The 21,450-nt window shown below is 36.2% G+C and overlaps 1 protein-coding gene and 1 pseudogene across 1 annotated transcript in view; both read right to left on the bottom strand.

Moving 5' to 3' along the window:
* The window catches only part of LOC146164015 (inositol 1,4,5-trisphosphate-gated calcium channel ITPR1-like), a 62,074-nt gene extending 42,404 nt beyond the window's left edge, over nucleotides 1-19,670 (bottom strand). The window contains exons 1-20 of the mRNA XM_083383072.1: nucleotides 19,537-19,670; nucleotides 19,274-19,344; nucleotides 18,944-19,059; nucleotides 18,763-18,872; nucleotides 18,480-18,615; nucleotides 18,124-18,287; nucleotides 17,579-17,744; nucleotides 16,975-17,070; nucleotides 14,017-14,157; nucleotides 12,632-12,753; nucleotides 11,219-11,375; nucleotides 10,209-10,369; nucleotides 9,174-9,333; nucleotides 8,632-8,772; nucleotides 7,909-8,081; nucleotides 6,456-6,575; nucleotides 5,291-5,422; nucleotides 4,534-4,681; nucleotides 3,829-3,932; nucleotides 1,999-2,134 (exon numbers count right to left, since the gene is read on the bottom strand). Coding sequence (XP_083239198.1) covers nucleotides 1,999-2,134; nucleotides 3,829-3,932; nucleotides 4,534-4,681; nucleotides 5,291-5,422; nucleotides 6,456-6,575; nucleotides 7,909-8,081; nucleotides 8,632-8,772; nucleotides 9,174-9,333; nucleotides 10,209-10,369; nucleotides 11,219-11,375; nucleotides 12,632-12,753; nucleotides 14,017-14,157; nucleotides 16,975-17,070; nucleotides 17,579-17,744; nucleotides 18,124-18,287; nucleotides 18,480-18,615; nucleotides 18,763-18,872; nucleotides 18,944-19,059; nucleotides 19,274-19,344; nucleotides 19,537-19,631 — 2,649 coding nt within the window. The 5' untranslated portion in view covers nucleotides 19,632-19,670. The remainder of the gene's footprint in view (nucleotides 1-1,998; nucleotides 2,135-3,828; nucleotides 3,933-4,533; nucleotides 4,682-5,290; nucleotides 5,423-6,455; nucleotides 6,576-7,908; nucleotides 8,082-8,631; nucleotides 8,773-9,173; nucleotides 9,334-10,208; nucleotides 10,370-11,218; nucleotides 11,376-12,631; nucleotides 12,754-14,016; nucleotides 14,158-16,974; nucleotides 17,071-17,578; nucleotides 17,745-18,123; nucleotides 18,288-18,479; nucleotides 18,616-18,762; nucleotides 18,873-18,943; nucleotides 19,060-19,273; nucleotides 19,345-19,536) is intronic.
* Nucleotides 19,671-19,740: 70 nt separating this feature from the next.
* LOC146164014 (guanine nucleotide-binding protein G(I)/G(S)/G(O) subunit gamma-5 pseudogene) lies at nucleotides 19,741-21,229 on the bottom strand (annotated as a pseudogene).
* Between the last annotated feature and the right edge of the window lie 221 nt (nucleotides 21,230-21,450).

Here is a 21,450-nt window from a genome sequence, read left to right as displayed (position 1 = left end):
GTTAACTTGAGTAACACTTGCCGAACGATCTAACAAGTTTTGAGTAAATTGTTTATTAGTTATTATATTTAATGAATTTCGCAAGTAATGCTGTTAGCCTGGGATAAATTGGAGAAATACCTCAGAAATATAAAATGACCCAATGAGTGTAAGAGTTATTTTAACTCTTTTTAACAGGTAATAGAACATCATCAAATGTTGGCAAGACTGTTAGTTAATTACATCCCGGATCTGTTTTTCTTTTAACAAAATATGGCGTTCTAGTTTTATTTCCATTAAATGTGCAATCTCATGCTATGCGGTGGATGCTACAAGATAACCAGGATAACTCCGAGTTTCTCACTCGGGTTCGTAAATCCCTTCGACATTGTTGTGTTATTCACAAGCATGCAAAATACAACAATAAACAGCGCCAAATTAGTTTGCGCTTTTACAACTGGCATTTTCGATTCAAGTAGATGGTTATAAATCTGAGGAACTTTTATCGATGTTTGTGCATATAACAAACTTTGCAGTTGTGAGTGATCGATTTGCAACAACACACTTTAAGCGGTGTAAACACATTTACCAAAACAAAAATGTCGTGGGTACCGAAATCCCATTGAGGAAATAGTGAACAAAAATGACCCGTAGTACACTCCGATGTGGCTAAATAAAATTGTAGTAATCTAGTATCTAAAATCTAGCTCATCAAATCATTTTAATGTGGGTTTTGCGATTTCACGTTGATGGTGTGGCTGCTAATTTCAATACAAAAAAAAACAATTTTATTACCACCATGTTTCATTAGACCTATACATTGAACTTAATGACTTAATTTGAAAATAATTTTGCTTTGTTGTTTTCTTGATTTTTGAAGTATACATAGTGTTACCGACTTAAAAGTAAGAAACATTTAAGGCTACAGCAACATCAACAAAGCGTTTTTATGCTACAGTGGCTCATCATTTCCTTACAAGCGTGCAAACGAATTACAAGGCATTCTACAGTACTCACATGGTAACTAAACTCTGAGCTGTCGTACCCCTTTGTGAGGCAAGCAAAATAATAAAAAAATTTAACAAGAGATATTTAAGCACCATAACACGCAGAATATATGCTAGGGTTTATAGCCGAATATAGTGGCAATACAAATTTAACTTGTAAACGACGCCATTACTGTTGTACCGTTTAATTTCACATTATAGATTAAATCGTGCCTTTTTGTAAACTTAACAAAACGCTTATTACGTTGGACAAAAGCTAAGTGGTAAAACAAGTTTTTTCCAATATTTTTTCCTCAATTCACCTCATGGTAGACGTTAAAAACTCCCTCCTATCGTCTTATGTTTTAACATGCAATTAAAAGTAAATAAATAGACACCTGAACAAAAAATATTAAGTAAAAAACACTACAGCGAAGCAAATAAATAATGTTAAATCCTTAAAATTACATCGCACCAAACTTTTTGGTTGTTTTGCACAATTCTCGGCACATTTTTTGAAAAGGTGTAGATTTTATAAACATGAGTATAATGACGATAAAAACTGTTAGAAAATTTCTTAGTTACAAAACTTACCCTCAAGATTCGATAAAAAGTGATTTTTATTGGGTTTTTACTCGCTTAGAGCGGTCATTTATTTGAACAGCTTGATAATAGGTTGATTGCTGTGAAGTTAATGCTATTACAAAAAGGCGCAAGTAAAACCCATGCGCTAAAATTAACTTGTTATATATTGCGACGTCACACAACCCAATAGAATACTAGCCTTGCATAAGTCCATTACAATCTAAAAATATCCCATTTTATTTATACAACATGAGCTATGGCTGTTAAATATTCATAAAAATAGTTTAACCAGGCCGACCAAAAAAATACAAAATTAAAAATTATTATCTTCTGTGTTTAAAACAAACGCAAATATACAACTTTTAAAATCAAATTTAAAGTTCTCATAACTACAATTGCACACCACGACTAAATATACCACTGAAAACCAAACCTTTAGCACCCGTACCTCGTAAGTAAGTTTGTTTTCCTCGCGATTTTTAAAGATCCACGCGTTGGTCACAAACCCGTTAAGATAGCCTCTGACGAACTGCATCGTGGGTACGAACTTGGCGCAGTCGCGTCGACTCTCAAGGTCATCGTAACTGCAAACCAACAAAAAAAGTTTTGCAAGTGTGTATAATACTTAAAGGTTGTAGCAAACGTTTAATATTTAAATGAGGATTTCTGTTAGATCAAACAAGTTCTACCAGTTTCGTGATAACAAAACAACAACAAAACTCTTTCATACAATCCATTATTTCGTAATGACCTTTGGAAGTAAAAGTAGTGTTAGGAGAGTTTAGGAGGTGATTGCAAAAATGTAATGTACGAAATACCCAAAGTTACATCACGTTTTAAAAAAACATTTTGTGTTGCCCTTGTGCTAGTACAAACAAAGTTGGATTGAGCAGCTACGAAACAGGAGACTATTTTAAAACGACACTTTTCGATCTTACGACCCTAAGTCACAGCACTAAAAGAGATATCAATCAACTTAACGACCGGACGAGTCATTGGTTAACATTACAGTGAACTGCAGCAAACCACCACAAAGCAAGGAACTAAACGAGCGAATTGAAAACAGCACTTTAGATGTTTACAAATTTTACTTGTAAAGAAGTGGTTAAAGGCCGATTTTACATTTTGCGATAGAAAAGGTTTGCAACAACAGCAAGTAATGCATGATGCATGATACATGAGAGATCGGAGCAAAAACACAAACGCGCGGAGCGACAAGTGCTATGGTTAGAATATGTACAATTAGCGTTCTAGCATATCAGAGGATGGCAAAATTGCTGTCCTACTTCAAACTGGTTTGACAAAAACTGGTACAGGCGTGTCAATAAAATTTAAGGGTGCAGACAACAGAGTTGCGCATCGTTGCAGCAGCACAATATTATTACCGCCTAAAAACAAAAAAACAGACTAGTCCAGCACGCAACGTTGTTATGTAAATGAGCGACATGTTTTCGACACAAAAGGGAGAAAAAGTTAACGAAAAAAGCAAATATACTGTCATAAAAACAACTTGTACCAAACAGTGAAGAAAAAAAGTTTTTTATGAGTGATTAGCTCGTGAAACATGCGTGTACAGTAGTACACGGCCACTTAAGTAAAACACTACACGGATTTGTTTTTAAAAATAGAAAGATAAAAACCAATGAAAACTCCCATGACAATGCAACGCCTAGTAACATGCCTAGGGGGGCAATTAAGTCAGTGCTTTGCATAGGTGACATTAACGCAATCGGCAACAAACCGCCAAGCAGGAAACGACCAACTACATATCTTCTGTAAGAACTGCAAATGACAGACGTCAATCAGTCACATTGCTGGCACGGCGTGCACGGATAAATGGAAAATAATCATGATGTGAATGGTTGACGGGAGAGCATTTGAAAAAACATCCTCGTACATTTGCTGTTTGTGTATGCTTATTTTTACGATCGAACGCAGCTGGGTATAACTGTGTGCAGTTTACCGCCTGACAGTTAACATATTGCAATATACTCGCCTAACACGTAACTTGTTAAACTTGCATAGGAAGTGTCGTGCCAATAAACTTACACGACTGTTATATTAAACGGAATTGTGTAGGAAGGCTTAGGCTCGCCCACGTATAAACAACCAATTACTAGTTGAGGCTTATTACATGAAGCTTACAATAGGAATTCAATCGATAACTTGTATCATTGTTAGGCAGACAATAAAGTGCCAAGCTACTACCAACCTTGTAAGTTGTCAGCATGAAAGACAGCACTGAAATACAAAAACACGACAATAAAAAAACACTTACTCCCTGATGGTGATTTGATTGGAAATCTCGGACCAGAGCCGTGCGTACTGAACCGGAATGACCAACTCCTGTGGGTCCCTGTCGACGTGCATGTGGAGCATGAGCTGTAATAAGGCAAAACAATAGCTTAACAAAGTCCCAGCGGACCTCACGGCACTTGTTAATTAACTCGGCCTTGTGCGTCCGCTGCAAGTGTCACCGATGCGAACGTTTCTGCGCATTTTCAGGGAAACGGAGGCCGGCCCATAAGCATAAGCAAACTCTTAAGTAATTAAGTTTTGTCCTGGCAACTTTTTAGTTTTGCGTATAGCGGAGATACAAAGATAATGCCCCTTCGGACGAGGGTAAACAACTGTGCGTGCCATAGTACGCTTTAGATTTGTTTACACTTAAAATGCATTAGAATTGAGCACTTACGTTGCATTAGTAGACCAAACGACAAATAAATGATGCGCTAGGGATGATTATCTTATTTGAATCAAGCGGTATAGGCTCCGTTTCAACACATCACTGAACATTCGGCACACAAGTAGCTCAATAAACATGATTCACGACTGTTTTAACTGCGCTAGTTCGGAAACGCGATACCAAATTGATTATCACATTTAGTGGTTCGACATCACACTTTCCGATAGCGAACCAGTCTGGTACGGGGTATGGGAACTCCTTTGGTCTATTTATAGTGGGCGTCGAAACGATGCGAACCTGAACGAAGGAAGCCCGAAGGTCGCAGGGCAGCTGCACGTCAGCCATACAGTTGAGTATGATCGGGATGGTGAGTTCGACCGAGATCGGGTTGATGGCCAAGTATTGGCGGTCCAAGCACATCTTGCTGAACAAGTCCAGTTGATGCCTGCGCTCCAAAGGGAATTGGAAAAACGCGCTTTAGTAAGCTGGAAGACATACTAGGCCTAACAAACACTGGTGAAGGTGTTTGTATTATGGATTAGATATGCTCGACATTTTAGCCGTATGACTATGAGCACGCGATATTATTTACTTTACCTGATCTGATATTTAAAAGTACACATTTTTTCAGTAGTTTACTTTACAGAAAAATATGTCTTTATGGCTTATATTTTTACTGCTACTTTTACTGCTACCAAGGGTCCATTACCCGAACAAAAAAGCAGCAAGCAATAATGTATGGAAGCACAGGCATGGTGACATAACATTTGAATGTGACCAACACACAAAAGAATTTTTCGTTCCCGAATATCCCGGAGGTGGATATAAACACGGTTGACTTTAGATTTAGGATTTCATCATCGGCTTGCAACAAACCGTCGATATAACTCCGAAATAATAACAATCGCGTCCCACGTAATATAATGCTTAAATTACTTGTCAGTCACCTCAACTAAAGATGATACAAGCTCGTATCGAAACGTCTTAATCAACATTGATGTCGATTTATTCGACCTTTTCGGCTTAGCAATTCATTATCAAGCGTCAAAATCACCTGTAGTACTTAAGCCACTTCTTGTCCTCAGTCTCTTTGGCAGAGGCGAGCTCGCGGATGCAGCGCTCCACAGCCTTGCCATCACCGTACATCAGCACCACCGTGTCCTCGTGCGTAAAGTCGCTGCACATTCTGCAAAAAAATCGTCTTTCAGGGCGCGTTTAAGGCGAAAAACTACGGTTTGAGAGTCGTATTGCTTGAACAGTTTCGTATTGCCTTGAAGGCATTTTTATTCGTGAAAACGTACGGGCAATCGGTTGTTGAAATTCACTTTCATCGCTCTTACCGTCCAAGCAAAAGTTACTGTTCGTTGTATCAAGCAAGCACGGCTAACTAAGTGCCTTATGTTGACAGCATTGTAAGGCCACAGCTGTGTATTACCGTTCATGACGTTTTAACTGTTTTGCCTGCAATTGTAATAAAAAGTATAGTACAACCGGAGCTGGTATTGAAATGAGCAAAGACGCCGCGCAATCCAAATATTACTTATATTTATGGTTTTACATGTTCCTTAGTCTCTAGAACAGAGGTGCCAAGTTGCTCACTTTGGGAGGAATTTTTAAATTGGGGGAGGAAATTTGTTCCAGGGAGGAATTGGGGAGAAAAATAGACAAAAAAAGTTATTTAATCGGTTAAATGCAATAAATAGCTTATTTAACTGTAATGATTGGTATTGCAAAACGTCTATTAGACTCTATTAGGCCCATAATCCAAGCCCATAATTTGTTCATAGTTACATATTAGTCTATTGTTTCTTCACAAATACAGCCATTAAAGAAATATAAACCAATGCAGGCATTTTACATGAGATTAAGTCTATACCTACGTTATACGTTCAAACAAACTGAACTTTCAGACGATTAATGCATCCAAATTATATCGAAGTAATAAATAAAAAGCTAGAATACCTTATGTTTTTTCTGGAGAGGAATTAATAGTATTTTGGCTTGTAAGGGAGGAATTCGAAAAAAAACTTTTGAGAATCACTGCTCTGAAATGTATCAGTTACACAAAATTACAGACATCGTGGTGTCATTCCATCTTTCCGCGCTGCGCGTAGCCGTAGCCATATAATGTAACGTTTTACAGCCAATCATGTTGGTTTCGGTTGTAAAAAAGCAATCGATATTTTATCGCCGGGCTGAAAAAACACCGGGTCGCTCACTTCGTCTCGATGAGAATGTCTTTGTTCTTTTCTGCTAAAATATTTCGGCAGATCAGTTCCTGGGTCTTCGGTATCGCTTGCTTGTTGGTGACGCACAGATCGGCCAGGTAGTCGAGAAATCTGGTCAAAATTTAATAAAGGTAAATTTGTCTTTATGTATTCAAAGGTTTAAATAACAAAATAAACAATAAAGCCCAGGATATTGAAAGAACCTTGGTGTTGTAAAGGGCCTTGAATGTAAAATACAAATATTGATTTCCGTGTTCAAATGGAAATATATGAAAAAAGAGCTGCTTTAAAAACATATAAATAAAATACTTGTGTTTGTGATAGCTGTTTTTGGACATAACACGAGAACACAAAGGCTTCCAAATTCTGTGAAACATGTTTGAAGCTTAAACAGAAGTATGACCTTTCGAATATCGGCGCAATTCTACAGGATTGTTGGATAGTTTTATACCACATAACAAACGACTCCAGAAATAAGAATATCATAAAAAATCCGGTGCCAAAACAGCGGTGCCTTAACGAGGCCGTTCAAACTAGGGCGCCAAAACGTCGACACCAAAACGGTCGATGCCAAACCGATGGTCCGCGATCGTCCCAGACTTGGACAACTAGATAATTCTAGTTTTCTAATTCAATGAATTATAGCAAATTGCAGCTAATTCTAATCTAATTTGTGCATTGCTTGTGCGCTCTAATTCTAGTTCTAATCTAATTCGGATTTTACCAAAAATGCTACTTTGTCCAACGGCATTTTTAGTCTTTAGTCTCTTAACCAAAACAAAGAATTTGAATTCAAACGCTTTGGTTGAAACGTAATTTTCGCCGTCTGAAAAGCATATGCTATGCTAAAAGGCATCAAAAAAAAAAATGCTAAAACAAATCTAGTTGTCCAAGTCTGTGTATTATCTTAATCAGACAATATCGTTTCCTATTCTGTCGTGGAAATTACTGCGTTTTTAACTTTAATATGTCGTTGGTCTTCATACTATGGTATTATAGATTTTTTGCTTTAGGTATTGTTGCTTTTGGGGTCTTATTGTGTGTTCCCACAACAAAATATCAAGCTGTCTAAACTAAGGTTTCGTGCAAGAAGTCGCGCAGTCACTATGCGCATAAAACAGCGTTTCTCTAGTCAGCACTGTACAGCAGTTCAAAGCCCCGACACTCTTTCTAGTTATGGGCACAAAAATCGTTCTGGTTTGGGCACAAAAATCAATGACGCCAAATACTTCTATTTGACCACACAACACGATATCGCTTTCGTCGTGTTTGCCCGGCGCACTATTAAAGAAAGCTAATGTCCCCTGATTCGCTATCGTAGTAACATACAATTTTTTGGACTTAAGCAGCGGAGCATTTTGCTTTGTTGTTTGGTCAAAATGGAATAAGAGGCCCTTTCAAAAAAATTGACTTTGTTATTAATTTAAAAACTTGTAACCGGCACCTGGGTTCCCTGTTCTTTCGCACGAGCGCCACGAAGGTCTCGATCTCGGTGCCGGTGATGTGCTGCTCCAGCAGCTTCCTGTTGTTGTGGAGAAGCGCGGTGATGGTGTCTTCCGCCAGGATGTCATGCCCGATCTGCTGCTGCATCAGGCCGAACGACTTGGCGATGTATTCCTGGGTAAAAACGTTGGGTCGAATAAACAAGTTGTTAGCACTGTGGTCACTGTCGGGCTATTCTGAATTGGGATACTGTCAGATAGTAAGTTAGAACTCGACAAAGCACGCTTAAATTGTAGTCGCTAATTCTAGGACAAATATTCAATTTCGTCTAGTAAAAAGTGACTGCATGGCACGACAAACGAAACCACAAAATTGCATATTAATTTACGAATCTGAAGATATAACTGACTGAAAGAGTGTAATTTCAGGTTTGTAAATACTTATCAAAGGCCGACTAGTGTATTACAGTAATAACCAAGTCTAAAGCAAAAACAGATTTGCAAAAGGAAGTTGGCAGTCGCTAAGAAGATGTGATATAAATTCTAAACTATCGAATTAGTATAAACGTTCGTGGCCAAAAAAAGAAACTTAGTCACTGTAAATAATAATTGATTTAAGTAAGGCAAATCTGCAAAAATGCTTTGCTATTGTTATTGGTTGAAATACTGGTAAAACGATTGACATAACAACATTGTCAGCAAGTGGCAAACAACCGTCCAAGCACCTGATTCTTCCTGTAGTCTTGCGTCGAGTGTCTGAGCAGTCGGTAGCAGAGCTTGAGCATGTGTTGGTAGTGGACGTTCTTTTTGTCTTTCAGCTCTTCGAGGTGCAACAGCGGACCGTCCTTGCAGTCCTTAAAGGGTGCCTAAAACCAATTCGCGTTTTATTCGAAGCTGAAATTTGCAACATATAGGCTGATTTGCCCAAATGGCACCAAAGTTAAAATTATTTGCATTTTATTTCTATATAACACAGTATATTTTTTATTGAGTTCTTCACGACCTTCTCAATGCTTCTAAGTTTCAACAATTTTTTTAGCTTGCACTCCACCTTTTTTTTGTCTGAAATTTTACAAAAGACCAAGGCAGTTGTAATATTAAAGCTAAAGGGTAAAAAATTTAACGTATAAGTTTTCTTGTAAGCAGAAAATGATAAAATTTTTAAATTTTATAGCTAGTTACAAAATCCACGGCCCAATGATTTACAGCGGCCTGTTTGAGACCAAAAACACAGTCAAACTCCATATGTGTGACTTTAAGTACCCACCTGAAGAATTTTGAAGACTTGTTTGAGGATGTTTTGCTCACGCAGCAGCTTCTGCCTCTCTCGGTCCGGATCGGTGACCATCACGTCCAAGGCATCCATGGCACCTCTCGGCTGACGAGCCACGAAGAAGATCAGGTCTTCCAACAACTTGATGACGAACCTGGAGGTTTCCGCAACATAAATTAAAAGAAAAAACATGATTTTTTTTAAATGTGCATACATTTTTACCAGTTTCGATATGAATTTGTTTGGAAGAATCAATTTGAAGGATTTATTTTGATTACTTACATCAATACCCTTTTTTGCAAACTAAATGCTTTAAGGCGAACCAGCACGTTGACATGTTCCATTACTTCGCTTTTTAGTTCTGCTTAAATTTGCAACATTTGTTTTAATTTAGTGAAGTTGTGACGACGTCAGCAAATATCTAACATTGTCATTATATCCCGGATACTGGCACACATTTATCTTTGCGAACAAACTAAATTGTATAAAGGTTTTAAGGCTTAAAACGATGATATCAGGGGGCGTTTTGTTTGCCTCTTTAACAGGTCGGCAGAGTTTGAGAAGGTAAAAAAGTTATTTTTTTTTCTTACACGGGCTTCACACTAACGTTAATAAAGTCTTTGTTAAGTTAAAACCTTTGTATACAATGCGATAAAGCTGAATAAGAGATCTCGCCGACGTAAAAAAGGATAGTATGTTAAATACCCAAAAGCCACCTTTAAACAACGAACTATCAATATCTTATTGTTAAGATTGTGCAAGACATAAGCAGGGACGCATGTATTTAGGAAAAGTAATAAACAAACAAAAAAGTAATAACAGACAAATATACACGGTGGGTCGCAAAGGTTGTCACAGACTTTTTTAGGGTTCATTTCATACGAATCTTTGCATATGGCCGTATTTGTCTCATTCTAAATAGAGGAATCAGGTGGCACTGTGTAAAGACAAATTGTATTGAAATCGACAAGCTTTCGCATCTTTAAATACGAAAGGGGCCTAACTTGGAAACTAAGTGCGTTTTTTTACCTGCGCTCGTTGACGGTAATCTTCTTCTCCTCCATGTTTTTGGAGCAATCGCCGAGCACTTTACTTGCGTCGTTGGCGAAGTCGAGATCGCGCACTTCCTCGACGTTCACGTGCACGATCGCGAAGGCTTCCTTGTCCTCCTTGTACTTGCACGTGCCGATCTGGTTAAAACACACAACGATGTTTTTCTTTATGTCCGCCATGTGGTGTAAATAGATGGATCTGTACTTTTTTGGCACGATTTCTCGTTACTTTTCACAGAATGGCGTTTGTAACCTTGTACAAACATGGCAAAGGTGCCATTTAATAGCCACAATTTCCCTAAATATCCTAAAAATTATGCAGCGCTTTGATGTAAAACGGTAAATTAATCGCAACTTAAGAGCTATGGGGATACATTCTATAAGTTTATTTGAGTTTTGATAAAGTGAATAGCATTGTGTTTAAATTATTTGTAACAAAATTATTAGAAAGGTAATGATATTTTTTTAAGTTGACGACATTAGCGGGATGAATTATATAGGTTTTGCGCAACTTTATCAGTGATGGCAGAATGTACAAAAATGTTTACCACAGTGGCGTATAAAACAGTACACGGTTGTCGCCTTAAAAATCACAACAATTGAACAATGGCAAACGACCCAAATTTTAAATGTCGGTTCAAATTGTATTAGAGATACAATCGAAACACGTCGTGAAAACAAGCAGATCTGTATTATCGATCAACTGTGTCAACACACCGCTTTACTGTAGCCAAAATATTGTTCATCGTTTAAAAGTTACAAGTGTTGGTTCTCATGCAGTTAAAAAATATGAAACAGCGACCACATTAACAACAGGGTTCGTTTTTTCGTAATTAAATGATCTATGATTTAACTACTGTACGATGGAAGGTTGAGAAAGGTAATAACCGTGTACGTTGACACTATTTATTGCTCGGGTGCAAATTTAAATGCAAAACTAAACACGTGACCTGTCGCGCACGTGCCAAAACGAAAGCCTAAACATACCTTAAGCATAACTGGTCGGTCTTCCTCTTTGTCGATTGGAATGGTGGTGGAGTGGACCCAGGTATCGGTGCACAGGTGCTTGAGTCGCACGTAAGAGTTGGATGGCACCAATGCATCGGATTTGGTCAGTGAAGTAGGGTCAAGTTCGAAAATGGATCTGCAGATAGGACGCGAATCAGTGGATTTAATACGTTTACACGAGTTTTCGACAGTTTTACTGTTTTAAGGTCTACCTGGATACAATTACTGTTATGTGGCCTAGTAACAATAAAAACAGGGTAAAGTTTGTTTATTCGAAAAAAACAACGAAAAACTTCTAGTGTTATGATTTGCGCGAAGCGCGTTTGGTTGTCTCAGCTCAGTTTACATTGAAGCATGCGATGGGTGCATTATTTTGCTAAGAAAACATTCGCTCGGGTAATTGCAGTAGATGTTGCTATACGCTGTAAATGTCGAATTCGGGGATCGGTGTACAACGATAAAGACCAGTGTTTGGCCTTTCAGAGGTCAGCAATCCTCAGTATGTTCGCTGTGTAAACAAACTAAAAGGTATAACCGCGGCAAACAATAGCCGGCCTACAGGACAAAATACAATCGCAATAAAACAAACCAAACCCATCGACCATCCAAAACAAAAGACGTGCGCAATTAATTCGGTACTCGGCCGAGCCGTCACTGTTAGACGATCTCGCATAGCGACAAGCCACACACGTATTTAAAACAGCAATTAGGGGAACCGCAGGTTCCATAAGTGGCGTTTTAAAACATAAATGGAAATTGGAGAAGTCGAATGGCCCATTAAAGTTTAAACGCGACTGACAATGCACATTCAACTCTTGTACTGCCGCTTTAGAACTTGGGAGCGATATCGATGTGAAACAAGGAAGGAAAAGTGACGTGACGTAATTTATGGCTGGCGACTCGACGGCATAACGATGGAAACCGCCTCTTGCACGCTGCGAATCGGCCTGAATTGGGACTTGCAACAAAATTAACCCCATTCCCAACAGACAATAAAACCATAGACCCACCATCGAATTAGATGTCGCAAAAAGATACCACTGTAAATTAGGTTGAGCCAGTACTTTGTCTTAATGTACAAAGTAAGAATATTTGGAGGTATCCTATAGCATATTCTTTTTCCTAGGTCGTGTAAAGAAAATATACAAAAAACAAGTCAGCCTACAAAAATGAATGCAGAAGTGTGCAAAAAATAAAAATTTCCCCAGCACTTCATCACATTAGTTACTCAAAAAATGTGAAATGTTCAAATAACAAACGATAGGATTAGCATTCATAAGGAATTTAAATTTTACCATGATCATTTCAAATTCACAAATTGTGTTTTGCATACAATTCAATCCAAGTTCAATTTCCTTCCCTGCAGTAAATACCGATATGTATGATACATACCTAACACTGGTGGATTCGGGCGTGGCAATAAGACAATTCGACATCCCACCAGGAGGCCCTTTGCCCCTTCCACCACGAGAGGAATCCTTCTCAGAACTGCCACCATTCTCACTATCCACCATCTAGGTACATACAACAGATTTGTTTAAACGGCTTTGACATCTGCAGCATTGTTGAACACAAACAAGAAAATAGTTAAACTTTGTGTAATTCATATTCAAGCTAGCAATTTTTTATGTAATATGGTAAAAGCAAATAACGTGAACAGGAAATTATAACAACATGGCTACTTACATATATACAAAAAAATCTTAATATTTTTAACAGCTCAAAAAACATTTATTTATAGTTATTTAAAACACAAAAACAACTTCCTGCCCTTTTAAAATAGTTGAAATCAAAATCAAAAACAGGCAAAATTTATGGAAAAAAACATAGTAAAAGTCAATCAAATTTCACCATAAACCAAGGTATTGAAAAATGTCATTCAAGTTAGGTTAAGTGGCTAGGTACAAAAACGTACACACCCATACCATGATGTTATTGGTCATGCAAAAGACTCAATTTAATGTATAAAGTATATATGTAATTTCTCATTTAAGCAAGAGGCAATGCAGAGCGGCAGATTAAAATCAAGTGTGACTTCCTATGCAGTGACCTATTGTAACTGTTATAGGTGCCCTGTAAATATGGATGTGAGTCATACATGTTCAGGTTAATCTGAAACGCATGAATGATGGTTGGCAGTATTGAAGCAGGTAAAAGTGATTCAACACCATGTATGTAGGCTGGCCAGAAAAGAAATGCCAAAATATTATGAAGCATTCCCACCATTTCTAGTTCGATAAGGAACACTTTAACATCAATAGTAACCTGGTAACGAGTAAGGCCTCACTTTACAGTAGACCAAACAATTGTTTTTTTTTACTCATAGTGCAAGTCAATAAATCATATATTTTTTCTAAAGATATATTAATGAGCCTAGTATTTTTTTATTTAATGATATAATAATAAATGGTTAAAAAGTAGTTACATTAAAACATGTTGGGTATTTAGTCAATAAATCATGCTGTATAAATTTGGTAAACTCGTTCCACCAAAGTTGCAAGTTAGATATAACAATATTATATTACAGTAGGCATTATATCTTTGTCTTACGAAATAAAAGGTTATGAAAAGCAAGCCTATGTGATACTGGTTAATGTTTATATGTTTAGTATATGGTTAGTGCCTTTATCCCAATGACCTCTAACACAGGGAAGGTAAGTCTAGTTTAGGTATGGTAAGAAAAATGTTTATAATGTTGCATGCAACTAACACTCTCTCCAGCAGAGAGATGACTGCATATTAGTGTAAAATGATTTCGTTTATTTCCATGGCCAAACCTGGCTAGACCCTGAAAAGGACCGAGAACTGCTGGAAATAAAGTGCCTTGGTGAAGGACTCCCACAACCAGAGGGAGAAAATGAGCCAATTGAATCAGCGTAGACTTCTATGTTGGATTTTGGGTCCCAGTCAGTGTCATCCTATTAAGCAGAGCAATGCCATGTGCAAAATATATTAAAGCAGTATTATTCAAATGAAATGAATTTTTGGAAAAGCCTTGATAGTAATTTTGGGGATCTGGGCCGGGTAGAAACTTAGAACAGCAATCGTCAGTAGAGCGACCTTACGATTGCGATTCATTTAAAACAGCGACTGTATAAATAGTGACAGCATTAAAACAGCGACTGTTACAATAGTGACTTTACTGGCCGGTCAGAATGAGATATGCACACAAAGTCGCAGATTTATGTTGAAAAGTGGAGGAAATTTCTATCATCGCTAGATGATTAACTTTTTTTCCCCTTGGTTCTATTTTCTGTAAACCACCCAAAGGTGGAAATAACGTTCTAACCTTCAGGATAGAAAATTGTTAAGTGAACATCAGGAAAAGTAGAGTGATGTCTATTTTGCAGCAGTCGCTGTTTTAAATGAGTTGCTATGGTGTAGTTGCTCTATACACAGTCCCTGTTTTAAATGAATCGCTATCGAGAGATGCTCTACTAACGATCGCCTTTCTAACAGTCGCTATTCCGAGTCCGAGCCATAGTTTTGTAGGCCCCTGGTTTTACTATGTTTTATACATGTATGTGAATGTATGTCAAGGGACAGTTTAGGGCAGGGGTTGGCAACTGTTTCCTAGTAGTAGGCAAAATCAAACTGTGCAAGTTTACAGCGAAAGTAAAACATCCATCAGCAAATTTTGTGTGTGTGTTTTTTTAAGAGATTTCTTACAATCACAACTCTTAATCAGACCTAGAATATTTATTCAATGAAAAGTTTTATAATAAATTATACTTAGTAAGTAAAGCAACATGAAAAAAATGTAGTTGATACAAAGTTGCAAAACTTTTCAGGAGATGTTGCGTATTGAGCAAACCAAAATATACAAATATTGCTTATAGTTTTGTTGGTACAGGTTTGCAATAAGAGGAAAATTATATAGATTACGGTTGTAAAGTTTTATTTTAAAAATTTGAAGTTTCGACTTATACTGCAAAGTCATATCTTCAGTGCTCTCAAACTTTTTTTCGGTTGTTTAACTTTTATAAGGTTATAAAAACGTTGTGTAACTCACATAGAAAGGCACAAAGGCAAGAAAAAATATTTGACGTCACAAATTTATAATGTGATGGCAAACAAGCAACGTTAAAGACTTGCTGTTTTCGGTTAAATTCATGCATGCTAAAGAAATCAAGTATAATATTAATTGAAGAAGGGAAAGCGTTTATCAAAAAATGAGTGCGTTTATCAGGTTTAAATTACTTCACATTTTATTTAGAGACATGACCTACAGAGAAGTAAGCCATTTACCCAATAGCTGTGCCGCGTGTTGGTCCCTGGTCTACATGCAGTTAAACATTTTTGGACCGCAGAGACCTTTCTGAGTTTGGTTTTGGCCCGTGACTAGAAAACAGTTGCCAACCTGTTGTACAGTATACTTCGCTTGAGAGCACTAATATGGACTTAGCTCATAGTTTGGATATATATATTTTTTCTTCAGAGTTAAAAAAGCCATAAATATGGACATTGCCTCATGCCAAGTTTGTAAAAAGGTCTGATGATTTACATTACAGCATATAGGTTGCCGACCCTAGTTAACGGGGTAAAATGCTAGAATCATTCCACCAATTTTGAAATACAATGGTGATTGTCATTAAAAATGTGTGCTTTGTGTGATATATATCAGTTATAAGCTGCAAAATATTTCGTGGGTCACACCAGGGGCGTATCTAGAAATCCAAAATGGGGGGTCCTGAATTTTCAACTTAGGGAATTCCCTATTTTTCGTCTGAAGTTAATGACGTCATAAAATAGTAACAGATAGATTCTTTTAAATTAACAAAAGGCGAAAGAGAAAAAAATCTCCTGCGTTTACGGTCGACCAATTGAGAAACGAAAAAGGCGTTTTGCGTTTGATTTTGGTTTCGCATTAGCAAGACGCGTGACCCAATTACACTGAAAAAACTCGCTGCTTCAGACGGTGAGTTAAACCCTGACAAAAACGAACAAAAAACGATAATATCACTTACGAAAAGGGTGGGTCCGAACCCCGAACCCCCTCCCCCTAGATACGCCACTGGGTCACACCAGTGTGCCCTAATTATCATTAAAAAGATTATGATGCGATGACTTCTGTAGATAACTTATTAACTTCTAAGTAAAATTGAAAACTGGATGCCACGGTATGTTGAACATGTAATGTCCTATATTGAACCATAGAAAAATAAGCATTGACAGAAAAATAAAAAAGGCCTTAATAGGAAGGTTTGCTAACCCACTGGTCTAAAACAGGTTCAAGGTTGATACTAAAGTATTACACTTGTTTAAAAAATAATTTTGCAAACAAAAAAATGAACAGATTTTATTCCAACTAAACATCAATTGTTGAAAACAAAACACTGCGAAAAATATGTCTTGAAATTAATCTTTATTTATTTGGTAATTCATCTAAATAATGCTGAGAAGTGACATAATTTTTGTCATCAAACTTATCAATAATGTAAATGCCATTTGAGGAAAATTAGCTCTTCGCTTCATGTAAACAATCCCCTTGAGCCATTAGATGATGTACAACACAGATATAGATTTAGCCGAAGTAATTTTTCAAAAGCATACTAATTAAGTAAGAGAGCTGTATTTCAAGTCTGCAGCATTCCAATACACAAAAAGTTTTCGAAATAAACACTACAAAATGCATGCTGTAAGCAAATAGCATCATTTAAAAAAGTGAAAAACGGTAAGTGACAACATGAACATAATGTTTAATAAAAACAAATCAAGAATTTCGTTGTTTTTACCTTTGCAGCAAGGTAGCTACCAGATGCTAGATGTTTGAAGCGAAAAAGATTATTCCAGTGACCAGCACCACCTTGGCATGGATCTTTTTGAACAACCTTAAATGCAATATTTATACATATTTAAGTAAGATGTCTGTTAACTAAATAATAATGTTAACAGAACTAGCGATATTAAACTTAAACCATGTAGGGCAGTACTTCTTAATTAGTGGAGTGTTGAAGTATGTTACACATGAACAATTCACTAAAAGATATACAGCAAATAAGTAAACTTTTAAAAATTTGCAAATGTATAGGAAAAAGTTAAAAAAATCCTTTAACATAGTAGTTTGCAGCGGACGTGAGCAAATGTTTAAACTTTATATCAAGATTCAAGACCAAAGTTAAAACTAGTCAACCAGTCCTGATTTTAAGTATGGAAATACAGACAAATCTTTACAAATAACTTGATAACTTCCAATGCAGGCTTTGGCAAAACAACTGTTTGGCAAATGATAACCAACCCTGCACACAGCTTTCTAAAAACCTATAAAGGGCAATCTCCCATTCCTTTTATTTAGGTTTTTATAAAAAAAAAAAAACTTAGTGATATTAGTGCAGTGACCTCGATTTCCCAAAGTGCTTTTGAGCTTGTGGCAGAAGTGGCCGACATTCGACCAGTTGTGCGCAAAAACACATGAAGGTTTCTTCTGTATTCATCCCCAGTTAAAAACTTTTCTTGCTCAGCGTGAAACAGACGAACAACATCTCCCCCCTTGAGGGCATCAGTCCTGTGAAACAAGGTCATAAATCATTTAAAAATAAAAATAAATCATATCACATTCTATATTACTCAAAAAGTAATACATCTCACAATTTTTTTGGTTTAAAAATGAAACAGTCATTTAGATGTTTATAAGTATGAGATGCAAGATACAGTAAATTAAACAAATCAGAGCTTAAAGGTTCAGGATTGCTTTTATTCCCCGTTTTTAAGTAAATTAAACCATGCTTATATTATATATTATAAATGTTACACATGTTACATCAATACCAAATGAAAACCTGTTGGGAAAAGTTGATGGATATCCTTTTCAAGAATATTTAGGTAAAAGGCAAGTTTAGAAAATATTTTATTTATATTGCCCCGTACTGTATATACAAACCAACCTGTCGTCTTTCCAAGACATAAAGAGAACCAGTTTCCAACTTGTGTTGCAGTTAACAGAATTAACTTCCTTGCAACCTGGGTTGTCTGCCAGTTCGCATTTACTCGCATGAAGCGGCTGCCCAGCATTGACAGGCATTATTACGACCTTGTCCCCAATGACCACCTAATAAGTATGTATACCTTGTTTTAAGATATAATAGAGATAAAATAATTATTTACAGTACCACAGCATTTATGAACTCTAGATGACCATATGCAATCTCAGCATTAAAAATCATTGCAGACAAAGATTGTTATTTTGTATGTATGTTTGAAATCAACATAACAAACATTGACAAAAAAACAAAAGTCTAACATTATCTCCTGTTGAGCGAAGTTTGTAGAACAGTTGAATGTAAAACCACGATCCTTCATTGCCATCTGGATCCAGCGAAACTCTCATGGCATTTTTTTCTAGAAGTGCGGGCAATCGCTTGTTGACTGTTAAATATCTGAACAAACATTAAGAGAAGTGTGTATTATAATGTAATACAAAAACAAAAAAGTATAAATAGGAAAAGAATCATTTACTATAGCAATTTAAACTAAGAATGCATATGATGAGTACATAATATTATACTGTGTTGTGTATGCCATACTTGTTAGATTTCAAATGAAGTAGTTGAACGACACTGCCATATTTGACCACCTGGCCAAGAAGCTTGTGATTTTCACGTTCATTCTGTTCTTTTTCAACACTAGCTGATTCCTGGATGTAACAAAAAAAATTGTAGGAACTGGCAGTATTGTGAAAACATTGACTGCAAAGTAAAATCAAACCTGGAGGCGTTTCATAATTACAGCATCTGCAATTCGTGTTGTTCCAGATTTAAGGGTTTTCCAAAACTGCTTCTGGGCATTGTATCGATTCATGGGACATATTTTAAACAAGCAATCTGCAAAATTAATCAAAGTAACTTGAACTTTTATCATTAGGCTTATAATTCTTAAAATCAATAAAAACACATCTTGAAAATATATATACATTTTTTGCCAACCTTCAGTTTACAGATTAAAAGAAAAATATATACAACCAAAATATTTGAATAAACTATTACTTAGATACAAAAAAAAACTTAAAAATATTAGCAAATTTGAGAGGTATGCTACCTCGGAACTTTTTGGGCGGTGTTCGCAAACCCCCAGAATCTGGTTGTACAACACATCTGTCATCCACCAGTCTAAAACAATAAACAACATGTTACTAAAGATAATAAATGAAAACTTAATTATAGTTAGGTGTACATTGTTTATGGCACTATAGTAAGTGCGGGTAAAAAATCAAATTAATCTTAAGATATTCAACAACATTTTAAGAATTGCAATTGTATTGTATTATTGTAATGAACAGAATGAAATACAAAAAGCAGTACCCAAGAGTGGAGATAAATCCGCAGATAGAATCAGAGCCAGATCCTTCCGCAAATAATGATATAACATCTCCAATATGCAAGAAACTTGAAGACATGGTGAAATGTTTGTTACACACCGAAGCCAAAAATATATCCACCAACTTTGCTTGCAATTAGGTATACATTTTTAGAGTCAATTACCCAGACAAATAATACAGATAATGCCTAAGTATATATAAACAGATTGGTGATTAAAAACATGCAACTTGGAAAACAGTGTTATAAACGAATAGCTACATGGCAATTTAATACAGTTCAGTTTTACAAAAGCACCAAACCAAACTACAACTTTAGATTAAACATTATACAGGAATCCACAGATAGTACCATTTTTTTTTTAGTTTGCTACAGCTTTTGCCATTTTGAGATAGAGAGCAAGTTCAATGCAGCATGATAAATTAAAAATCAGTATGAATCACATTGTAGCAAAACAAACAAAATGTTAAAAATCCAGATTACCGCATTAAAAACATTTTATAAAAATTGTATTATTATTTAAATGAATTATTTCATAATGCATAAGAATAAAGCACCAACATGTATGACAGACATTAATATATCTACAGTCCTTGTTAAAATCAGTCATGTATATATACTTGGCAATGTTCGCTTTGTCAAAGGAACATGCAGGAGCTCTTAGGCTTGTAAGGATTATCTGGGGGCTTCACAAGGAGGAAATCTCGGCCCTGGTTTTCCAAAACGAAGTTCAGTAGTTGATGTGAGGCATCAGAGACATTGATGCGGCTGATGTTCTGGTGATACCGCAGTTCATCAACCAACTTCTTCACACTTTGTACTGAGCAAGTGTAGGGATTAGAATTCATGACGAATGATATTGCAAAAGATTGACTGAGAAGGCACTTTTCAAATTGATTTCTTCTTTTGATTAAAGGTTAATTTACATTGCTAGATATCCTGTATGATGTAGATAATTTAGATAGCCTTTAACACAAAACCGTGGTGATATGGTATAAATTTAAAATGTAATCTAGTCTGTCAATTACCTAACGAACATGGATGCCCATTCAATAAGGCAATTTATGAAACAACAAATAGGTGTCTATTTTTACCAGTTGTATCCCATTCATGTAATATGGTTTTGACTTGTAGAAAATTAATTTATTTAGAGTAGAATCGTGAGAAGTTTTTCTAGGTTTTCTCAATATGTCCTAGTCCTACTACTAAATAAATTTTATATTTCTTAAAAATTTCTGATTTGATTACGGGTTGAAATATGTTAGTAAATACATGTAATGAATTGTATGAAAACTTATTGCCAGGACAGCGAAGCTCGATCATGACAGTCATTGCTTTTCTATGACATGACAAAACTTGCGGCTATTCAAAATGGAACTAACTTAGTTGTTATAATTTTTTCACTAATATTTATCCCATTTCTGGATTATAAATTTAATATCTTTACTTTTTTGATTTTTTGTAATTAACTATAATTCACTCAAAGTCTATCCATTAAACTTTAAATACACAATTGGTGGTTTTTAAATACAGGTTTAAATGCTGGTCTAGAATCCTATCACATTTATTTTAAAACTAACGAAACAAGTTGTGAAAGTTAAAATTGCAAGGATGGCAGGAATATGTAAGAATAAATATAATAATAATACTTGACCCACCCAAGCCCAATCGCTATCTCAGACTCTCACCCGAACCCAAATATTGTTAGCAATATAAACCCCCGGACGAAAATGTGGCAGGCTTCTAATATATTCGGTTCTGTTTCTGTAACTGAATGTTATCACAAAAATACTTGAAAATGCCACTTAAACTATTCCTAGGTTAATCGCAACAAATTAACCTCAGTTAACCAAATGGAAGAAGCTGCAAAACAGTGTTCAGCAAGAAGAAGATGTTTGA

The sequence above is a fragment of the Ascidiella aspersa genome, chromosome 2 (assembly GCF_963924565.1).
Source record: "Ascidiella aspersa chromosome 2, kaAscAspe10.2, whole genome shotgun sequence".
In the NCBI taxonomy this organism is placed as follows: domain Eukaryota; kingdom Metazoa; phylum Chordata; class Ascidiacea; order Phlebobranchia; family Ascidiidae; genus Ascidiella; species Ascidiella aspersa.
This window is presented reverse-complemented; position numbering and strand designations above follow the sequence as displayed.